This window comes from Athene noctua, chromosome 20, assembly GCF_965140245.1.
Source record: "Athene noctua chromosome 20, bAthNoc1.hap1.1, whole genome shotgun sequence".
NCBI lineage: Eukaryota > Metazoa > Chordata > Aves > Strigiformes > Strigidae > Athene > Athene noctua.
In genome coordinates, this window is record NC_134056.1 from 10,337,086 (window position 1) to 10,359,424 (window position 22,339).

The 22,339-nt window shown below is 43.1% G+C and overlaps 1 protein-coding gene across 12 annotated transcripts in view; it reads right to left on the reverse strand.

The window, feature by feature from the left end:
• The window catches only part of CACNA1B (calcium voltage-gated channel subunit alpha1 B), a 309,602-nt gene that overhangs the window by 79,416 nt on the left and 207,847 nt on the right, over nt 1–22,339 (reverse strand). For 9 of the 12 annotated variants that reach the window (XR_012634942.1, XM_074924009.1, XM_074924006.1 and 6 more), the window contains 4 exons: nt 17,794–17,856; nt 6,460–7,281; nt 5,013–5,227; nt 2,748–2,868 (listed from right to left, as the gene is read on the reverse strand). Coding sequence is in view for 11 of the 12 variants with exons in the window: in XM_074924009.1 (XP_074780110.1) it covers nt 2,748–2,868; nt 5,013–5,227; nt 6,460–7,281; nt 17,794–17,856 (1,221 nt within the window). In the remaining variant the exon portion in view is untranslated. The remainder of the gene's footprint in view (nt 1–2,747; nt 2,869–5,012; nt 5,228–6,459; nt 7,282–17,793; nt 17,857–22,339) is intronic. The other 3 variants (XM_074924011.1, XM_074924008.1, XM_074924010.1) reach the window with 1 other exon arrangement.

Sequence of the window (22,339 nt, forward strand, 5' to 3'; positions counted from 1 at the left end):
ATACTTAACTGCACAGAGAACTCTACATTTGCCCCATATCTGACAGATGCATAAAGGATTTAGGTTCTGTTTGAGAATCAAATTATATGTGTAACTCATCAACAACCTTGTTATCTAAGAATGCAATTCAGTTACTATATCACCTTTTCCCTAAGCAAATATCTGAACAGTTAGAATTAAAATTTATTTTTCACATCTACTTATATATTCCTTTTCTCCATATTGCTAATGGATTCAGAATGAAAGAGCATTACAAATACCAAGGAAAGAGACGATTCAAAGTAACATGAAGAAAAATGTTCTTGTGGATCCCTTAACTCTGATTATCAATCTGACAGAAGAAGATTATCATCTATGTGCTCCATGAATACGCAGAAGTGAAAGGCAACATTTTCAAAAACATTTGTGACTGTAATTCTTGCATCAAACTCAATTCATCAAGAAATAAGAAGTCCCTGTTTTCAGATCTTCTTCATTCATAACCAGCAGTGAGATGTGGGAGCATTTGTAAATTGCCAGTGGTACTTGAGAAATCATTTTAAATGCATGTCTGCTTTTAGAGGGTGGTGGCACTTGGAAAGTAATACATTTCATTTGTGATTCTCGGAGCTGTTCTGCCCACTAGCAGCACCTGGGTCATGCATCCCCAGCAGGGCTTTGAAGGGAGGTAGTTAGCAAATGCTGTGGTGAAAACCTTCGTACCCCAGAAAGCAGAAAAAACTCTCTTGAGAAATTAGCACTAGGCAAAACACCTGAGGGATCCAGCTAGGTCTGCATTTTGCCCAGAGGAAGAAAAGCAAGTTGCTGACATTCCTAGAGTCTGGTCTTTGGCTTGTTATTTCGCCTTGGCCCAGTGTTATAACAATCTCTCCCAGTGAATTTTGTTTTTTTCAATGGTCTTTTAGTGCAGCTTTTGGGGGAGGGTATGTGTGTGTGCGTGTGCATGTGCAAGATAACTTAAACAACATACCCAATCCTGGGCTGTGAGGTTCAGAAGTTCATAACTGTAGGATGAGGTGACAGAAGACAAGCATAGATATAAACCAAAAAAGTCTTGCTGCTTCTTTGTCTGCCCAGTCCACTCCTCAGCTCAGACCCTTCTGGGCTTGGGCCATCTAGCTTCCCGCTCTGCAATACTGCCTTTAGTAGATACTTTGCAGGTAACAATCATTTTTGGTGGTCACTCAACAACAAAAAGACTTGAGCTACCAAATATTAGGGAAGTACTGTTTCCTTATCCAACTAGACAGGGGCCAAGCTTCATAATTCAAATTTGACCCAGAAAGTATTAATTACACTATGAGTGCACCTCATCTAATGCTCTGCCCTCCTCTCAGCTGCCTTTTACATGAATTCAAAGGATATGTTGCCTTATTTGAAATAGCACAACGCTATCACAGTGTTCTGAAAAGGGGAAGCTTTCTGGGCTTTTGGCTCAGTTATCCTAATGTGCCCTGAGGTCTGCCTGGCAGGTGGCTGAGGAAGGCAAAGGGGAAACACAATTGTCTCTCTTGTGGGTTTGGGACAGAAGGGGCTTGTATTGAGTCTTCAGTTCATTTCCTTTGGAAGTGAGATTAGCAGTAGTTTGGGGTCATTTTCCCTCTCTAACAGCTGGCATTGAGAGATAGTCTCTAACTTCTCCCACCGATGAATTCCTTCTGTGCCCATAGCTATGGCACCTTGGAGCACGCAGGGCTGTAGCCTGAACTGTGCAGCTGGCACTTATGTTTAAAGAAAATATTCAGCCTGCCTAATGTCCAGGGGTGCCAGACCATGGCTTCCACCGCAGATATATTTCCGATGTCAAAGATGAGTACACGGGGCAGCCTGTTTTGTTCCACTGACTGCATAGACTCTCACAGTCCTGAGTAGCAGGAGGTGTAGGAGCATTCATTCTTCTCTTGATTTGAATTGTCAAAGGAAGGGCCTGAGCTCACTTTAGGTATCTAAGCATACATGTACAACCTCAGAGAACAACACCTAGGATCTGCAACAAGTTTACTTAAGACAGAGAGAAATGATCACATTTGCTCCTAGCAGATCTCTGGGTTGGTAGAAGTTTCAAATGCCTTAAGTTACTGCTTAAAATGACTCACAGGCCTTCATGCTACAATTATTACAACTCCTGCTGCTCTTGTCTAGTCCTGCAGCCCTTCAGAGTGACACATTCAGTATTTACAGGATTTGAGTACAAAGCTCCCATGAGGCAGAGGTACCTGAGGCAGAAGAAATGCTGTAATCCCAACAGATCCCAGAAGCTGTACTCTCAGCCTTGGCAAATGAAAAATATTCATGTTTTCCCAGAAATTCAGAATTTTCAGTGATGTGAGGGTAGTAGTATGGAAGGAGCACGGGTTCCAACTGATGAACCTGCAAGTATGTGCTGACAGCAAAACCAGCCCTCAACTTCCTTCTCCTGAAAATGTCTTGTCCCAGCAATAGCCCACACTCCCACTCTGTCCCTTTAGTGATCTCTGACTGAGGAAACAACTGCCCACCTGACTGTCAGCAGGTCAGTTGGGAAGGGTCTGCCTAAAGCATCATCTTTTCCCTATCCTTGCAATTTATTCCCCCAGAAAAGCCCAGCTGAAAGGCAGCATCTTGTTCACAGCCTACATAAGCTTTTATTTAATTTCCCAATGTGTTTGACTGGCAGAGATGAAGATCAAGCTAATGTTATTGTTTTGAATACCCATGCTTGAAGTACCTATAACCTATAAGTGGTATTATAGAGTCAAAGGACTTACGGATTTGTAGGACTTAGAATAAACATGGAACTGTAAGGCAAGATTGGTTTAGGCCCATTTTTTGTCAAGTCATCGACGTCTTTCTTCTCCTCTGCTTTATTTTCAAATTCAATGTTGTTCACTGAAATGTGAATTTAAGGAAACAGAAACGAGAGAGTTAAAAATGTATCTGCAGTCTTCATACATCGGGCTGCCTGCAACAGCTGGATATGCAAACAATGCAGCTGGGATAGCAAACAGCCTTTGAATATGTTGATTAAATGTGATGAACAATCATTTGATTATTATCACCACTATTTACTACAGTATGATATACACTGCAATTATACTCCTTAACTGCTGCACTGATGAGCAATATATCAGAAATGGCCAGGAAACAAAGATGCCCAATGCAGACAAACAAAGAAACCTTACACTTATTTATACAAGAGCTGCCAAGCTGGGAATGGAAATCCCATTCGAAATATCATAAATTATTAGGCAGAGAGGATCAGCTAGGGATCCTTGGAAGGAAAAAAAGACAGTAAGTCTAACCAACCGTGTAATTCTGTACCTGCTCCCATTATATCAGTAGCACGATTGGCTTTGGAATGTGTAAAAGAGCAAATTCATAGATCAGCTTTAATAATTTTTGGGCTAAGACTGCTGAACTTCCCAGCATTAGGAACAGACTCGGAAGGGACTTCCTGGACCCCCTCGCTCTGTGTCTGCATCCCAGTTTTGGCAGAGGTCCCCATGTATATAAAGGTGTCGAGCTCCATCTCTCATCAGGTTTTTAACATGCATGATCCCCTTCTAGAAGATTCTTCTGAACCTCACTCCCAAAGGTTAGAAATGCATTCTCTAATTCCCATCATAAGTTTACTTGAAGTGGGTTTATAGGATAACTTACTTATGATAATTTCTAATATATGGAAAACATTTGAGGCTGCAAATTCTCTTCTTAGACAGATATATACACTTGTCTATTAGTTCACAAGACCTAGAATCCAAAACCCCCACCCACTTATGATGTGTTAGGTGCAGGTTTTTATTACTTTTTATTTCATTTTGCAACAAAATGACATTTCATTATGTGTGAGTGACATGTTCAATAAACTCCTTATTGTATCTCAAGCCAGATACACAGGAAATGGGCCAGGAGAGAGGCTGATAAATTGTGATCGACAGGAACTCAGTATTGCAATATAGTAAAATTACCATTTAAGAAAAAAAAAAAAAAGACAAGTTTTGTGTGGCTGACAACAAATTGAAAGAGCATGTATAGAAACCACTAGCTTTTGGCTCTGCCTCTTGGAAAGCAGAGTCCTGACAGCCTGCAATCTAATGTGGACCTCTTAGGTTTCACACTGCAATTCTCCTCAACATCCCCAGCTCTCGGAACTTCTCTAGACTGTGCCTACACCTCCAGGGATGAGCCACAAGCTGGTCAGAACAGGCTGGTGGTTGCAGAGCAGACCACAGGCACGATGATCTTAGGTCTGTCTGCAAATCAGTGTAAATCTGTGCTGATAGACCCAAGGCACAGAGCTCTGGAAAAGGACAAACTAGGGAGGATCTGCTGAAACTGAGATGCAGGGGATTGCAAACAGCTCTAAAATTACACAGCCTGAAGGAACCCAAAGCAGCAGGGTCACACTATGGATGCTGTGATAGCTGTCTGGACACAAAGGACCTGCTGCTCTACTGTGGGCTCAGCTAATAAGCCAAGAAGAGTAAATTTGGTCTGTGGGCTTGAATGCAATGCCACTGCCTCCCCCATCCTTTGCTGAGGGGTCTGTGGCCAGTCAGGCCTCTGGGACACCAGAGGAACTGCAGCACAGCGCTGTTGCAGTGGTGGCTTGCAGCATGGCAGCAGAGGAAGGTGATAAAGCAGAGGACCTACTCCTGTGCTCACACAAGGTCTTGACTGGTTTGTTGCAGAAGTTGCTTAGTTTGATGCACAGCTCAGTTACAAAACTTTGTTGTTTTTCTTGCTCTTTGCATCTTTCCTTCACGGAAATACACATGGATGTGCTCTGGTGAGCCATCTCCGGGGAACCTACATGGTGTTTTCCAGAGTCACCAGTCACCTTGTATTTTGGGTTCCTGCAGGCTGCATAAACTGTACAGGTTGTATCAACAATTAGTTCTCCTGTCCATCTACTGCAAGGACACTGCTGGCCAAGAAAGCCTCAGTCACCAAGCATGTGCTGCTAGCTCCTTGGAAAGTTAACTCTTTTCTGGCAATTTCGTAGCAAAAAGCAGGGGAACAAAGGCACTCACTTGGTATGACAGTGGTTTCCCCCGGTGGGGCAGTGATAGTGACAGGGATGTTCACAGTGGTGGTTTTGTCCAGAGGTGGCTGAATCATCCGCGTCACATTCTTCTGGTTGTCAGCATCTTCTGGCTGCTCCGGGACTTTCTGCAGATAGGTGCTGGGAAGGGTGTGCACAGGGACACTCACACTTCCGCTAGCCTCAATCTCACACTGGTTCTCCCTGAAGTAGAAAAGCAGACTTTATTAAATATGGCCCAAGAAGGATTCGGAGAATGTACGTACCCTGATGCTGCACCTCTTGCTAGGTTTCAGACTATTTTCTTCATGGAAGTCCTTTGCAGAAAAGGCACAGACTGCAGGACAACTTCTTGATAGCACAGTATGTAACCTTTTCCCCTGGGATCTTCTGAACCAACATCCAAGCGCAACATTAAGAGAACTGTGCCACTGAACGTCACTTTATTCAATTTAATGAGACTTGGTTCTAAGGCTCATAAGCAAGGACCACATGGCACTTGCATGTAACAGTGACATTAGCTTTCCTGCACTGGCTGGTTTCTGAATGAATTCTGACATTCTGCTTCTTCATGTTCTCCTGAGGCCTTATTTAAATTTAGTGATTCTCTTTTCCAGACCCAAACCACTCTGTGATGTTGCTGTAAGTGGCTAAATAGCTTCTGCATTCCTCTGCAGCCAGTACCTATATTTCAGTAAGGAGGAAAGTGAGCTTGTGCACGTGATCAGACTAAGCAGTATGCTAAGTGTTTTGAAATTCATCTGAAATGAAGATAATATAGACAGGAAAATTATTATCTCAGTGCCACTCACAGCTCTCCACGGTGACATGAGCTCTATTCTAAAGAATCCCATTGAAATTTCTTTTCCATCAGACTAATAAAGCTGAAAAGGCAATCTATCCTTCTTTATTAACTACTCTGAATGCTGCACGAATACTATTTTTCTCACTTGACTTACATGAGAATTAAACCAAATGGGGTACATCATTGTTCCTAATGGAAGAAGCCACGTGCCGTAACAACTAGTGATGCAGCTGACAGGTTCATCATAAAAAAAACAAACCCAAAGGGTTATAAGCAAGACTGGATGCCATTTAAAAATATGTCCCTCAGAAACTTCCTTCAAAGGCTGTGAAATTTTCTATTCCATGTTGTATCCTAGAGAGTCTGTTGGTATTTGCATGAAGGATATTTCCTTCCTTAAACCTGAGCTATTCTATGGGCCATCAGGGACCAAAATCACCTTTGGGAGCCTCTGTCATTACTGATTTAAGCAAAATGGAATTGCAGGTTATGATGGGAGCTGGTGTGAGTGCAAGGACAACAGTAGGGAACACCATAGGGAGGGAAGTGATTAACTTCCTGAAATATATCTGGGGTCTCACACCCCCTGAGCTGTCCCAGGGGCAAGTCCAGCCATGCAGCACTCACTCACTTGGGCTGATGATTCCGGTGCTCCTTCTCGCCAGCCTCTCCCTCCTTCTCCCCGTTCTCCTTCTCCACCGAATCGTACGTTGACAACGCCCTGTTCCTGAACCTGTGCCGTCTGTGAGGCTCTTCACCATTCTCACCCTTGGACCCGGGCTCTCCTTCCCGGTTCCCAGACCTTGACCCTCCCCGGTGTCGGGAACGCCGCTCGCTCCTGGCCCCGTTGACTGTCCCATTGCCTTCCTTGCCTTGCCGTTCGGCAGAGTGCCGGTGAGTCCGATGCCTGCGGTGCTCCTTCTCGGCACCTTCTTCCACCGACCCTCGGCGGTGGTGTCTCTTTCCCCCTTCCTGACCCCTGTTGCGATCACTCTTCCCTTCCTTACTCCCCCCTTCCACCTCCTTGCTGCGGCTCCTGTGCTGCCTGTGCCGTTCCTCCTTATTATTGGCACCAGATTCCCCGTTCTCATCCTTGGTCAAATCACCCTTCTCTTGCTCTCCCAGTTTGTCCTTATCCCGATGCCGGTGGTGCTTTCGTGGAACTTCTGCGCCATCAGCAGAGCTGACTTTGGTCTGCTCCACCTCTTGCACATCCAGGGGGCTCAGCTTGCTGATGTTGTTCCTCCCTTCAACCCTCGGCTCTACCACCAGCGGCCGATCCAAATGAGTCTTCATGTCTGGCCTGATGTGAAGGGTGGTAGCATAACGCACCCGCTCCTCCGGATCCAGCTCATTGTACAGCGCCTCGCAGCTGGCTCGGAAATTGTGCATCCGGATCTGGCTGGTCCTCTGCTCCCAAACGGACTTGGATTTAGAGGAGTTCTGCTGCTTGCTAAGGAAGGGAGGAAGGTGAAAAGTTAGTATCCAACTTTGCACCAATTCCCTAAAAAGCAACCAAAAAACAACAGCGGAAGTTTTCAGCTGAGACGGGGGATTAGAGGGTTGAGCCAAAGAAATTATAGGAATGGAGAGAGAATGGCTGGCGGAGAACATGAGCAGTGAAAGCCAGCAGGATCATCAGTGTTAGTTTGCACCCATACGTGTTAGGCACCATGAAACAAGCCCTCTGGAAAGGAGTTATCCTGATTTTTAAAGGTTGACCATCCCCCTTGGAAGCCTCAAGTATAGTCTGAGGTGTTAAAGTCTCTGTGCACAAAAATCATATAACCCAGCCAGAGCTTTCAAACAGCCTGCAAGTCTTCCCCACAATTAACAGCACCTTTCTCCCTACCTTGAAATGTCTGGATGGGCAAATTAGCAGCAAGAAGTTAGATTGGCAGGAGGAGTGAGGGGAAATGAAATCTGGCCTTGAGGATCCAAATCTGCATACCCTGCCACCATTCCCTTCCCCTTATAGCTGGCCAGAGGGGTCACCTTCCACACTGCACTGCCCCGTCAGGTAATGGCACAGCAGAACCGTTACTCTAAACCCACAGCATCCTTCTGAGGTGAGGATGGACCATCCAGCCCAAGCATCACCACAGTCTGGAAAAGTACAGGTAAGAAAGGAAAACTGCTCTATGTACTATGAAAAGACCACAGGGACTGGGAGAGTCATACATAGATGTAGATGTGATAAGAGCAGCTTTATCCCATGGAGAGACCTGCTCTTTTATGTCATCTATTATGATGAGGATACCTCCATTTGCGTTGGCTTAATGCTTCGATTTTTCAGCACAGCACCTGGTTTCTGATCACCACATGCAAATGGATTGCCAATGCAGTAAGGGAAGAAATTTTTTCCTTCCTCCTAAAGATTGCAAATCAAATTCTGCTTTTGCATAAAATCAAAGTAACCCTGGATTTCTGGGTGGAGTTCTGGATTTAGCCTGGTAGAGGGTCAGCACTCATTTTCTTCCTTAATTAAACTTTTTCTAACAAAGAGAGGAAAATAATTTTTCTTCCACCAGCCTGCTCAGATGTCCTCAGTGGGAAAGTGGACAACTCAGAAGATGGAGCCACCCTGCAGGAAGACCTGGATAGGCTGGAAGAGTGGGCTAACAAGAACCTTATGAAGTTCAACAAGGATAAGTGGAAGGTCTTGCACCTGGGAAAACATAATCCAGCAGTGCAGCACAGGCTGGGATCTACCTGCCTGGGGAGCAGCAATGTGGGAAGGGACCTGGGGGTCCTGGTGGACAACAAGCTCAACATGAGTGACCAGAGAGCTGCAGCAGCAAAGAAAACCAACAGTGTGCTGGGCTGCATCAACAAGGGCATCACCACCAGAGATAGAGAAGTCATTATCCCACTCTACTCAGCGCTTCTCAGGTCACCCCTGGAATACTGTGTTCAGGTTTGGTCCCCACTCTACACAGGAGATGTGGACGGGCTGCAGAGGGTCCAGAGGAGGGCCACAAAGATGATGAAGGAACCGGGAAGCCTGCCATGAAGAAAGGCTGAGAGAATTGGGTTTGTTCAGCCTTGAGAAGAGGTTTAGGGAAGACCTTATCACCATGTTCCAGTATTTAAAGGCTGTCTACAAAGATGGAGACTCCCTTTTTACAAGGAGTCACTTGGAAAAGATGAGGGGTAACAGGGACAAATTACTCCTGGGGAGATTCCAATTGAACACAAGAGGAAAACTGTTCACAATGAGAACAGTCAGCCACTGGAATAATCTCCCCAGGGAAGTGGTAGATTCCCCAACACTGGACATTTTGAAGATTCAGCTGGACAGGGTGCTGGGACATCTTGCCTAGACCGTGCTTTTGCCACAAAGGTTGGACCACATGATCCTTGCAGTCCCTTCCAACCTGGTATTCTGTGACTCATTTGCCACACATTAGTCTGATCTCTGAAGCCAGAGGGGCTGTGTGGTGCTCACCGACCTTCAACACTTACCACACAGCCCACAGGGGAGGAAGACGCATTTTCCTTACGTACTTTCTGGGCTCCCTTGACAGTAGAAGCAAGCAGCTATTGCGTGTGTATGTGCTGATTTGGACTGTCAGGGTCTGTTGCCATGCGCAGACCCTGGGGGAAGGAGCTGTCGGAAAGGCTTTGCTTCTCTGAGCTCTGCTGGGGGATCGGTTCTTTACAGAGGGTGCTGCTGCCTGGTTCTGCTAAAGAGGCAAAAACCTACTTAAACGTTCGCTGCAGATGGGATGAGGGCACCCAGGTAGATGTGAAGGAATCTGATTTAATCCAGAAATCAGAATGAGCACAGTTAAGCACCAGAAGTAAAAATGTACATCCCACGTTTCCAAGAGGCACGTTCTGGACTAATTGTTCAGCAGCTGAGTGTCCCATTTACACCGCAGCAGAAGAACAGGTGACAAAAATCACAGTTCTAAATGCAAAGGATACCAGAATGTACTGGGGACATTGCTTAGAGCCCCTTTCACCAAATATTCCACATCAAAGGGAGAGCAGGCTCCTCATTATGAGACAGCACTCCTCAAAGCTCTCCTAGTGACCCCTGGCACAAGGATGAACAGTCTCAACATAGCAGGCAATAACTTGCCATTTCTTTTTGGTTCAACATTATGAAATCATGATTGAAACGCTATCACTCATCAGCAGATTTACTTGGATTTAGAAGGAATTAATGAGTAACATGCAAAGCCTCTGACTGCCCAAGCCTGCCACCCCATACAAGGATTTCCCACAAGAAGCCATATGAATTGCATTTGCAGCTCTCCACAGTCAGCAGAGATGGGCACAGAGGGATGGAGTTGCCTGGGATGGACATCTTAGGATGTCCTGTGCATCCTCTGGGATGCTGTGCTCCAGATCTAGCTCTGCTAAACCTAACTGGGCGACAAAAATGAACCTTCTCTTTAGCACACAGGTCAGGGAAACGACAGCTCAGGGATGTGTATGTATGTGTCTAAGTGACGAGTGCTGCCTCAGTGCAGGCCAAAAGCATCTCTTCTTAGGAGACATTTCTCACTTCATAATGAAAGTCCTCAGGGCAGGGACCAGTTTCTGTTTTGTGCTTTAAACAGCCAGAGCATGCTGTCAACACTGAAGCAATAACTAGTAATAATGAGACAAAGTTGGGAAGCTGCCCTTACACTGACTGAAACTTTCAATTTATCTACAAACCAAAAGCACAGAGAAGAACACAACCGCCTACTCCCCATGCACCATCCTGTGCTCCATTTCCACGGGACAGGCACCATACAGGGGTGGGAGGCAAAACCCCAGCCTCCCTGCAGAGACTCTCCAAAGTAAAACATGCAATAGATCACCAGGCAACTTTCATGGACACAGCATCTCCAACAGTGCCTGCACTGGGCCCATCAAAGCCAAGATATAAAGAAAACCTCCTAAATCACACTGGATGGGGTGAGGAGGAAGGTTGAGGATGCAGGGCTGGTACTCATCACACAGCACAGGGGAGACACTCAGAACCTGCTAGCTCCGACACAAGATGTATCACTTCAGGAGGGCTTTTGTAGTTGTGTTTCAGTTTCACTAAGAACATAAATCAGCCTTTAAATTATCTCTGAGGTGCTAAAGCTTCCACCGAACTTCACTCATGGCTGACTGAAAGGTGCCGTCAGGTACATACACCACTGAGAGCCTGGAGAAACCAGGTAACACATACATTAACTAGGCCTATTTTGCTAAAATCCCTTCCTTCAGACACTGACATTACAGAGTCAAAATTTCTCAGCATCTAGAAATGAGATGCACCCTTAACATTGACAAAAGTAGCAGATGTGATTGCCAAAAGACTACAACACACAGCCACCCATTGGTTTTGGTTACTAACATGTCAAAGAGCAGAGTTTCAGAAGTAACAACTGCATCCTCTCTTCTTTCTACATGAAAAGACAAACGCTCCCCCCACAAATAAATATCAGAAAATATATGAAGCACAATAAAAACACAATCAGGAAAATGTGAAGCCTGCCTGCAAGCTCATTATCATATTCAAACCAGTCAAGAACATCAGGAGCCCGTGTCAGTGTGCATAAAGTCTGCTGCAGGGAAGTGGAAGCAAAATAACTGAGCAGGTTGGTCCCTCTGGAACTTTAGGGTTTTCAGAGCGCAAGTGGCAGCAATGGGAGGGAAGGTGTCGTCTGCTTGTCCAATTAAATTTATCTGACTCTCACTTTCTACAGGTTTCCACAGCAAATAAACATGGACATATGGGACAGCTTCTCCTCTCCTGTTTTTCTGCTGTACTTTTTTTGCAGAAGAGAGCTTTTGAAGTTTTTTATGGCACAACAGGAATGTCACCATAAAAGAAAACACAGTTTCATTACAACTGCCTGCCTAAGAGGATACGGTGCCTATGTACACAATTATGAAGTGCAGAAGAGACGGAAAAACAGGGCAAAATAATTTCCTCTGCTTCCTTCAGTGTTTGGTCCAGTTAATTACTGAGGGCTGCATGAATTGGGGCAGACATAAACCATCTACAGCACAAGCATAGTATGCTGCAGCACAGCAGGACTTGTCCAAACTGATAAAAAATGAGCTTTTATGATAACAAATATTTTTTCCACAAGAGAAAATTATCTATTTATGAAGCCAACTCCTTATCTGAAATCCTGTTCACTGTTTGCTTCTAAAAATCCTTCTGAATCCATTAAGAAAATTGCAATAATCACTTCTGATTTACAGACAAAGATTAACATTAATTCACTTTCTTTACAATTACTTCCCATCTCTATTTTCTGTCAACAGAATTATTTCAAACTCTTTGAGGACTGGCAATATACTCATTCTTCAGGTCCTCTAGGCTTTAAATGTTGTCGTAGATATTACTGCTAATATACTTCTCTGCGTAGCTCCACTAGTTTTGCTTGGATTAAGAAGCCAGCAGTCAAACAACTCCTGCCTGTGGCTAGGAAGGAAATCATACAATTCATGTAGAATCAAATAAAATTAATATTAATGAATCAGTGACTAATACTGGTATAAATAAAAAATTCAACCAGTCACTATGTAGATTGTTCAAGAAAGGAAAACATATTTTTAGTCATATTCTATTCTTAGAGTATTTCTTGATGATTAAAGATTTTGTTATCGTAACCTTTTAAAACAACACAGCTTCAGTTAATGGCACTTTGCTTCCCAGAACTACTGGTTTAATCAGCTACATAAATGCAATCCTTAAAAACTTTGCTTCAGTAAATAATGAATGAAAGCTGACTGTGAACATCACAATATGATGATAAAAATACCAACATATTAGATCGTGGGTATGAAAGGATATGCTCAGATTGCAGATGAAAGGGAATTTCTTGTTAAAAAACAATTTCAACAAAAAATATAATGCAAAAAACCCTTCCACTAAAATCCTATTTACTGTTCATAACTTGGAGAAGCTCTCTCCATGTTTCAATTTTCCACTTGAAAAATACAACGAAGCATTTGGGATAGGCATGCACAAAGCAGAATGTTTTGTCTCTGCTTAGTTTGATAAAACAATTTTCTTTCAGATGAACTCACCACTCGTGTCTAAATTTTCTTTGCCAGTGACCCCAGGAGTTGCCACCTGGATGCTTCAGCACGTTTTCTTTATGAGCCACATCTCCTGCCTGAGCTCTCTCGGGAGATGCACTGTGCTCTCCCACTAAGATGGTGCATCACGGGAACACCATTACCAAGGACTGTTGCAGAAATGCTGCCCAGTCTTTTCCAATATTATTCCTGAATTTGATTTTGGCTTTATATATTAGAATTTTTGCTATTGCAGTTTCCCAAAAAGAAAACATTTTCTTTCATATTTCTCCTAATGTCTCTTAGCTAGAAACTCTAAATTTTGAACGTGGTCTAAGCCTAATATAATACTGGCTGTAAATCACACCCTTACAGTTCAGAAACTTGCTACTGAAATTTGACATGTCTTTCAAACCATCATAGATATCAACTCATTAGATCAAGAAAGTTCATTAAACGCAACATTTTGATTTTTTTCAATATTATCATCCTCAGATTGAATTTCTACTCCCTTTTCCTGCTCTTTTAGACAATTTGGAGAACTGCAGATACAGGACCTGCTGACCACAGGTAACTGGTCTCAGCAGGAGGAAGAAGCTGAGATGCCAGACGGGACGGAGACGAGCACCACTGCAGGTCTTTCGGGAGCTGCTGAGCACTGGGCATGCACAGCTCAGCACCTGCAAGCCCTTTGGCTTGGTGCCTTTCGCCAACATAGAGCCAGAAAGTTTCCAAGGTGTGTATCAAAACAAAACAAAACAAAAGAACTTGTGCTTTGCTACCACTCCCATGAGGTGTCCATGGCCACAATTTCCTAAGAGCAGCAGAAACCATTATATACTGCTGCTGCTTAGAGTTTGAAGACAGCTGCACCACTTGGTTTTCTGCAGCTCTGAACTGATGCAAAGTTCAGCCAAGCCAAAACCTCCTGGTGGTAACATAGGAAAAGTTTTACTGCTTTCAGCTTTTTTTGTAATAGAATGATTTCACTCAACCATAACTCAGCATCCTGCACGCTGCTCCCTATTGCTCTAACAATTTTCTAATTGTTTTTGTTAAAAGTGCATCACATACTAATCCTAGAAGTCTAAATATGAGGCTTAGCTTTATGCACATTCCCATCTTATGAAAATGCCAGAAAATACTTATTCTGTCTCAAGTGATATTGCTATCGTTAGTCACAAGATCCCTTTTCAGACCTCAAGACTTGTTTGGTATTTCAGTTATGAGTTGTGAGTAAATAATTGCATCCTTGGTAATAAATAACAGGGTGAGAGAATTAAAAGCAAAACAAAAATGTGAAAGTTAAAAGCCACATCGCTACGGCTTGATTTAACAAAAAACACACTGAGGTTAAATATGTGGAACCATTAAGTTCTCCGAAAATACAGTCAATTTACATTTAGTTTAAATTATTTTTTTCCTCTGAAGTCTTCAAGTCACGCTCTCCAGAATACATTTTGTCAAATACACTGCAATGGCCCAGACCAGGCTGTTATGGCCAAAGTCCCACCGTGAGCTCCAGGGTTGTGATGAAAAACAAGACAACACACACCAGGGAATGAAGTCACAGCCCCCTGCTTTGCACTATAAGGATGGAAATAAAAGCAGATGGCCCAGACAGTGAATATACAAAAGCAAGTGATAGAGATCAAGAACAATTTGGGTTCTTGGATGGCAAATGACAAATTCATCCTGGTAGAAGATATTTAAGCTTTTTCATTTCCTTCTGTATGCTATCAGCTTGTCTGCAGCTGGATGGATGCAGCAGAGACATGCTGTGATGCTTGGGGTGGAAAAGAAAGAGCTGCTCTAAGAAAACCAAGTTTTGTTCCGGAAAAAAAGAATCTGTGGCAGGTGCAGGTGTTCAGCACTTCTGGAAAAAAGATCCCCATCTTGTGAAACACTGGCTTTTGCTTTCTTTACCACTCTAGAAAATGCCTTAAGAACCTGCCATTTTTCATGTCCAAGCAATGACTGACACCTCTGGATCCTATTAGAAATAAACAATAGCAATACAAAGAAAACCTCAAGTTACTAAACTCACTGTTCTGGATTTTATCAGCCATTGCAATATACGGATTCACATGAAAATTCAACACCCCATAACTTAAACATATACTATTGGAAAAACACAACATAATTATTCACTTAGCTGTGTGTCATCACCTATGTACATATAAATTAATTAACAATTTCAGTATGTATTTTAGAGAAACGCTGATCTACTTAAATAAATAGAGCATATCTGTATTTAATTACCTCTCTTCAGTGAATTAAAAATGTATTTCCTACTGCTTGCATTGCTTGTATCATAAATTTGTTATATCGTGAAAGGCTGGAATTAGCACAAGAAAATGACTCACCTTGATTTTATTTTTTTTTTTAAGAAACTAGCTCCAGTATTTTGTCTTTAGTTTCTTACCAACTTAGATTTTATTTTGGTTTTAATAATCAAAGAATGAACATAGGAAAAACCCAACCCTCTGTATCTAAAAAATTTTTGAACAAGTTTTGTTCTTTCAGAACAGATGACCATAGTTTTGCAGATCCTGGTTCTTACTGGTATTAAAAGTACATGGTATTTTCTGCTGTTTGAGCAACTTAAGGGAGAAAAATGAACAGTGATTTTTTTGCACCTTTTAAAAGCTCTTTTTGATTAGTAGATTACTGTTCAACTTTCATCTGTGCACAAAAATTAGACCACTTATCTATTCAGCATAATTACAGCAATAGCACTCACAGTGGGTAGAGAAAGTGTGATATAAAAGCATCCTGAACCTATATTAATATTCACCAAGGGAATGAGAGTCCACAGCACCTGTATGGCCCTAAGAGGAGTTGTTCCAGTTTATCTATTTGAATTTAAAATAAAAATTACATTTCTAACCGTGACATTCATACTGTGTCAATAATACCTTCAGATGTCTCTACACTTCAGGGGGGCTCTACCGATGCTCTCTGATGGTTGGTACTTTTATACATTGCACACTGTTATGGGGTACAGTCATTTAGTTAATCAAAACCAGGAGTTTTGCTGGGGAAATGCTCTCTAGATACCCACAGAAAAGAAAATGCACGCTCAGCTCATCTGTCAAAAACAGCCCAGGTTTGCATAGGAAATTACAAATTACTGCCCAGACAGTGCATAGAAATGTTAAAGAGGATGATAAACCTCAGTTACAGCTTTCTGCAGTAAAAATGTATCCTGTTCAGAGAACAGATGTGAGTCATATCAGCAAAAGAAGCCTCTATTATACTGTCTCTATTGCTGCTGGGGAGTTAGCAACCAACCTAAATGGCAAATGTTTCCAAAAGGAGGCAAATCCTCCTTCCAAGGAGGATTTTAATACCTACAGTTTGCTTTCATCCTTTTAAAAATTCAGCTCTGTCTCTGGAAGTTTGGAAAAGGGGACAAATTCTTCATTCTTTCAAGGCTTTATTCCTAATTGTGCAAATATTGCCTCAGAGGGGTTTAGTGTAACTTCTACTGGAGGAAATTCAAGTGTTGAGGAGAAGGCAGCTCGGCAGCACCTCTCCTCCATGAACACCTTCAACCTTCCCCTCCCTCCTGCCAGGGTAAGGCAAGGTGAGAGAGACCCAAAGGGCATCAGACCTCCCTCTGCACCTTTCTGCCTGTCAAGAGTCCCAGCAGCCAGGAAATGCCTTGGAAGATATGAGCCAAAAGCTGCCTTGGTCTACTTTATTCACCTAATTTCCACTGTCCCATCTCTGTGAGATCTCAGACCTTATCACAGACATCTCACACCTAGTTTTGCTAGTTGCAAAAGTTCAATCCTGGTCACAAAAGCTAAACTTACACATTGTATCAGCATATTTTTAATACAAACATGTCAAGGACCCCCAAAACACCCAGAGAAAAAGGAAGATGTCAGGAAGCTGGTGGAAAACCTCCTTTGTTTCACCGTGCCTTTGGTACCTGCTATGGTGCATGTAACGACAAACCCATTGTGTTTGAATTGCACTTACTTGTCTCTCCAAAAGCATTAAAGAAGAAAGATAACGTCAAACGGTAAAGTATAACCCAAAGCAAAGACACTAAGATGGGTTGATGAGAAGCTGATGACAAGTTTTGTTGTATTAGTCAGCAGGGAACAGTGGTATTTTCTACAAACCTGCATCTGTGTCAAAGCACAGCTGTGACTCACAGCAAAGCCAGCAAGATTTGTTTGTTAGGAAGTGCGTGGAGTGAATGGAAGCTCTACCACTGTGTTCGCTCAACCACAGGTACATAGGAGCTTGCCGAGTGCCTCATTTTTACAGTATCTGTAGCTTTAAGCCCCAGCTTGAGAAGGTTAGAGAGCACAGGCATAACTAGCGCTCTCATAAGCGTAAGTTTCCCAAGGATGTTTATGCAGTTTTCCAATTTGGTCTCACTTGGGCCCCATTTCCAGAAGTTTCTTTTAAAGTCCTCCTTCAGCTTTCATTTAAAGAGTGCACTCGTGGTGGGCCCCTGTTCTCCTATTGAACCATAAGTGCAAACACTGGTGGAACATCAAAGCCATCAGCCCAGTGCATAATAAACACAGAAAACAAAAATACAAGTGAGAACAAGACGAACCATCAAATGAGGGCAGACAGGAGAAGAGGGAAAATTGTTAAGGAAGGAACAAAGGAAAATATAATTAAGAGGATAGGAGAAAAATGAAAGAAGGGGGGAAAAAAAAAATCACAGTCAATGTATGAAACACTACAGAGTTGCTCACGATCAAATCACAAGCATTATATGGCAATGTCGTACACCTTCCAGTCCTTCCACCATATGTTGGTCTGGAGGCTTTCCACAATGATGGAAATGATTTTTGGAAAAAACAAGGGTGGGAGTGAAGGCGTCAGGAGAAGGGGAAAGAGGGAGGTTTATAAATATAGAGATATATATCATAATTCCATTTACTGAATATTGTAACAGAGAGCAACTCACGGTGAATTTACGCTGGAGACTGACGAGCTGCGAGATACAGTACCTCGAGTTTGCTTTACAAAACTGCACATGCAAAAACAAAACAAACAAAGAAAACAAAAAGTGAGAAAAGAAAAAAAAAAAAAAAAAAAGAAGAGAAGAGAACCCATAAAAGACATCGGGAAGAGACTCATACAGACTGTGTCCTATCGAATGCAGACTGCAGCGTGCATCTTGGTAGGAGACCAGGCAAGCTTCAGAAAGTGTGGAAGCCACAGACACACCACCTTCTAGTTAACAAGGAAACAACCAAAGAATCAAAAATGGAACCAAAAGGGAAAAAAATTAAAAGGTGAACCAAAAGCCACATGATGATATTAGGACTTTATGCCTCCATATGCTATACTCACACAAAACAAGTCCTCCACAGAAGTCATCTGTAGGACCTCAGGGTAGAGGTCTTTGTAGAAACAGGTGGTGATTGCTTTTACAGCTGTGCTGCAAATAGTTTCCAAGGGGGAGCAGGATGCTACTCCTGCTCTGGCCCTGTGTACGAGGAAGAAGTCAGCATAGCGAAGAGCATGGGCTGCAGTTAGGACCCTGGGCCTGGCTCAAGGCTGCTTCTCCTCTGTCCCTGCCTCAGATTTGCTCTTCAGAGGCACCTACCTCTCTCCTCTGACAGGCATGGGGATGTGCCTGAGCTCAGACTGTCCAAACACAGCTCACCATGTCTAAGAACCGTAGGTCTGCTGCAGATGAGGCAGGGCTTTACACTTTATTGAACGGAGCTTGTTTCAGTTCACAAGTAATTTTGTAGATTCTCCTCCATCCAGTATTTGTGTAAACACCATTATACGTGGGGGGTTCTAAATACAGAAATCTCTGAATTACAGAGAAAGAGTTTATTCTTCCTTTGGCAGGGAATCTACAGAAAAACAGGATTCTAAATATCTTGATAGATCTTGGCTTGAGGCGCTAATTTTTTCACAGTTATAAACAATAATTTTTATAAATATACATCATCCAAAGAACCCTCCCAAAGACTGAAAATAAAATCCCTTCACCTCCTGAATTTGCCTTTTCAGTTGCAGCATTTTTTCTCCTGCTTCCATGAGAGTTTTAATCTGTTAACAATACTAGCAAACCAGAAGGTACAGTTAAAATCTAATGTTCTCTGGACAGAAGTAGAGTTTTAAATATACATTTACTTAAAATTAATGGATTATTCTGAACAGAAATGTTGGCCCAGGTAAAGTATATAACACAATAATCCAGAGGTCAAGAAACCTGGAACGAATATAAGAGAAATTATGAAAGGCATCATAAAAGTTTTGCTTGGAGCAAATAATCTGCTGAACAGTCAGGTAAAGTATTTTACTTAAACTTCAGTATTTCTGCATTTGTACCATGCCAAATGAAATGGGAGCAGGAGTCAAAGTGGGGTGGGCATGCCCTGCTTGCTTGCCAAAGAAATTATTGTTTCCAGGTTGCTCAATCTGGGGACCCCTTTATTCTTTGGCTGGATGCTGAACCCCCAGGATGTCAGCTAAAACCTGCAGAGAAATAGCTCCTGACTGCATAAATGCCTCAAGCATAGGCAAGAAATTTCTTGGGAAAAACAAGTGGAAAACTCATGATGGAGGAGAATGTACTGGGCTGCCCTAATTTACCTGAAAGTCAGCACCAACACTGTGTAATACCTGTGGAAATTTTGTTTTTAATTGCTGAAAGCAGATCTCAACATCTCTCGGCAGGAGGCTTGAATGAACCTTTCTGTTTATCCCTGCCTCGTTTGGTGCAGTGCAGAATGGAGGCCACGCTCTGATCCTGCCAAGTATCCTTGTAACCTGGCCAGCCAACATTACACAAGTCCTGCAGCACTCCAGGTTCACTCCTCTGCTCCCACTGCTGGAGTCTGCTTTTTTGAAACTATAAATTTGACTAAATTTGTGCTGGAACTGCAGGGTGTAAAGCCACGAAACAAAGACAGCCTCCTTTTCCAAATCAAAATGACAGAAATACTTGAGCTTCACTCAATGCTACTTACCATCCATGAGGGACAGAGTACAAGAGAGTGTCTTTAGGTGTAGCTGAGTCACCGTTACACCAACAGCAAGGATAAAAAGGTAAGCTAATGGGAGCAATCACAGTGCCTCACACATCAACACACTTCAGGGGAAAAGAGAAAGGGAAGAAATCACAAGCCAGCAAGAGAAGAAGAACACTTCTTCTAGTCTACACATCACCCAGCACAGAACGTTTCATAGGCTGGGTATTCAGGCATACTTCTTGCTGGTTCCTGTTGGGTACCAACAGCCCAACAGGGATTTGAAAACAGACCACAGTATTCCCAAGGCAAAAGGAAAATATGGAACCTCTGAGATGGAAAATGTCCTGGGGAAACAGAACAACTCCACCCCCTTCATCCCCAGACCTGTACAAAAGGGACAGACCACTCTGAGAAGTCACTGTGAAATGATGTGCCACCTGTATTTGCTCTTGGCACTTTTTCGATGAGTAGTCAACTTGCTCACGTTAACAGGCAGTATCCACCTGTGGGCATGCAATTAAAATCTAAACTGCTTTGAACAACCACGTGAGGGACCAGCAGAAACCACTCAGAGCCTGGAGAGAGGCAGATGTCTTTAGAGGTCGGCAGGTTGTCCTGGGAATCACATGTAGCGGTGAAAAATGGCAGTGGGCCATTCTGTAGACTGTGTTTAGGTCTGGTGCCCACATTGCATGAACTGTCTCTGCCACTGTCAATGAAGTTTCATCCACCACACCTGGGAAGTTCTCCTCCCATTCAGAATTCACACCCTATACCTCTGCTTAAATAATTTCCTTGGGTTTGGCTACAGCTGTAACCCATTACCACCTGGAATTTAAAAAAACCCAAAACCTTAAGTAACAAAATGCAGAAAGTTTCATTCAGCATGACTTCAGCATAACTGCCTAGCAGGTTCCTACAAATTTAGCATTTGCTTGCTGTTGTGATTGCTATTTTTAAGACTTTTCCTAAGAAAAGGTGAAGAGAGGTCACTGGAAAACACAAGGGCTCTGGGTGCTAGGGGAGCCACAGCCCGTGTCCTCTCCGGCTGGTCTGCTGGCCCACGCTGGGCTGGGTGTGCTCGTTGCAGCCCCTTTTGTACGTGCCATTGGTGCATCTCTGGAACAGGAAGGGTGGAGGAGGAACTCAAACGTGGGGAGTTCAGGCTTCAACTTAGGCAAATACAGAAAATAAAACCATGTTTGCATTGGGGTCTTTGTCTGACACCCGGGAATGAGCCTGACATCTCTCCCTTCCACGGGCACCTTTACAACAGCATCACCAAGTGCTTTGTACATCCACCGCCTGCATAATTTCCATCTTGTCCCCCCTCCTCCGTTCTGACCGCCAAGGAAGCTGCACCAATGGTTTGCTCTAAAGACCCATCAGTCTGTACAGTTGCTCAGTTCAAGAGGCTGAGTGGTTTAAATGTTGTACGAAACAGAGGGTCTTAAAGACAATGCTGGGCAAACTGAACAAACCCAAAAACTCACCTCCAGAAACAACAAAGCAAGGAAAATGCTAAACAGAAAACAAACAAACAACAACAAAAAAAAAAAATCACAAAAATAAGAACGAAACAATGGGCTCAAATTAAAAATGCAATAACACATGTTAAACATATATTCTGTTTTAAATCAAACATCGCATCAATGACAAAAAACAACATACCATCCTAGCTTTTAATCCTGAAAAACCACAAAACAAAAATGCCCATTCAGGGTAGAGTTCACCAGGTGAAAAAACAAACTGTGGTCAGAGAAATCTGTTTGTTAAGTCCCTTTGGTGGAACAAAAGACAAACCATAGAAATCCTGGGAGACTGATGAAGTAGGAGCTACAAACCACATACAGGTAGAATATTGTGATAAAGCACTCTGAGTCAGTTGCAAGATAGATGGTATCTTGACACCACTGTAATAATGAGTATTTATTAAACAGATTCTCATGACACTGTAGCACTTCACCATCTATCAACCACAAAACAATTTGTGGCTTCACTCAGCAGCCGACTGCATGTGTAAAGGTGAAGGTGCCTCTTCGGACCCTCCAAGCAGGCTGACACACTAAATAAGCAACTAGTTTCTTATGCCTAGGAAATTGCATTTTGCAACTGATGCAATAAATTGAATATTTCCTGGAAGAGAAGCCTGAATGACAGAGGCGAGCAGAAGAACTGCTGCAGATAAACTGCAGAGGCAGGAGCATACAAATCCCAAGTGCACGCTGTATTAGCACAGGAAAAATGCCAGAGGTGGAGGAGCGGATACCACACTACAGAGTATGGAACGGCCTGGAAGGAGGCTGGGGGGAAGATACACCTCTCAGTCCTTGACATAGGACTGACAAGGGGAAGAAGCAAAAGAGCATGAACAGCACTTTGTCAGTGAAACAGCAGAGGACCCGATAGGGCTTTTCACCAGACTGAGCCCCCGGACAGCTTTATCCCCTCTGTGGGAGGTGGACAAACTTGCTGGGAACATGAACATCATGACTAAGGAAATACAAGTCACGGTGC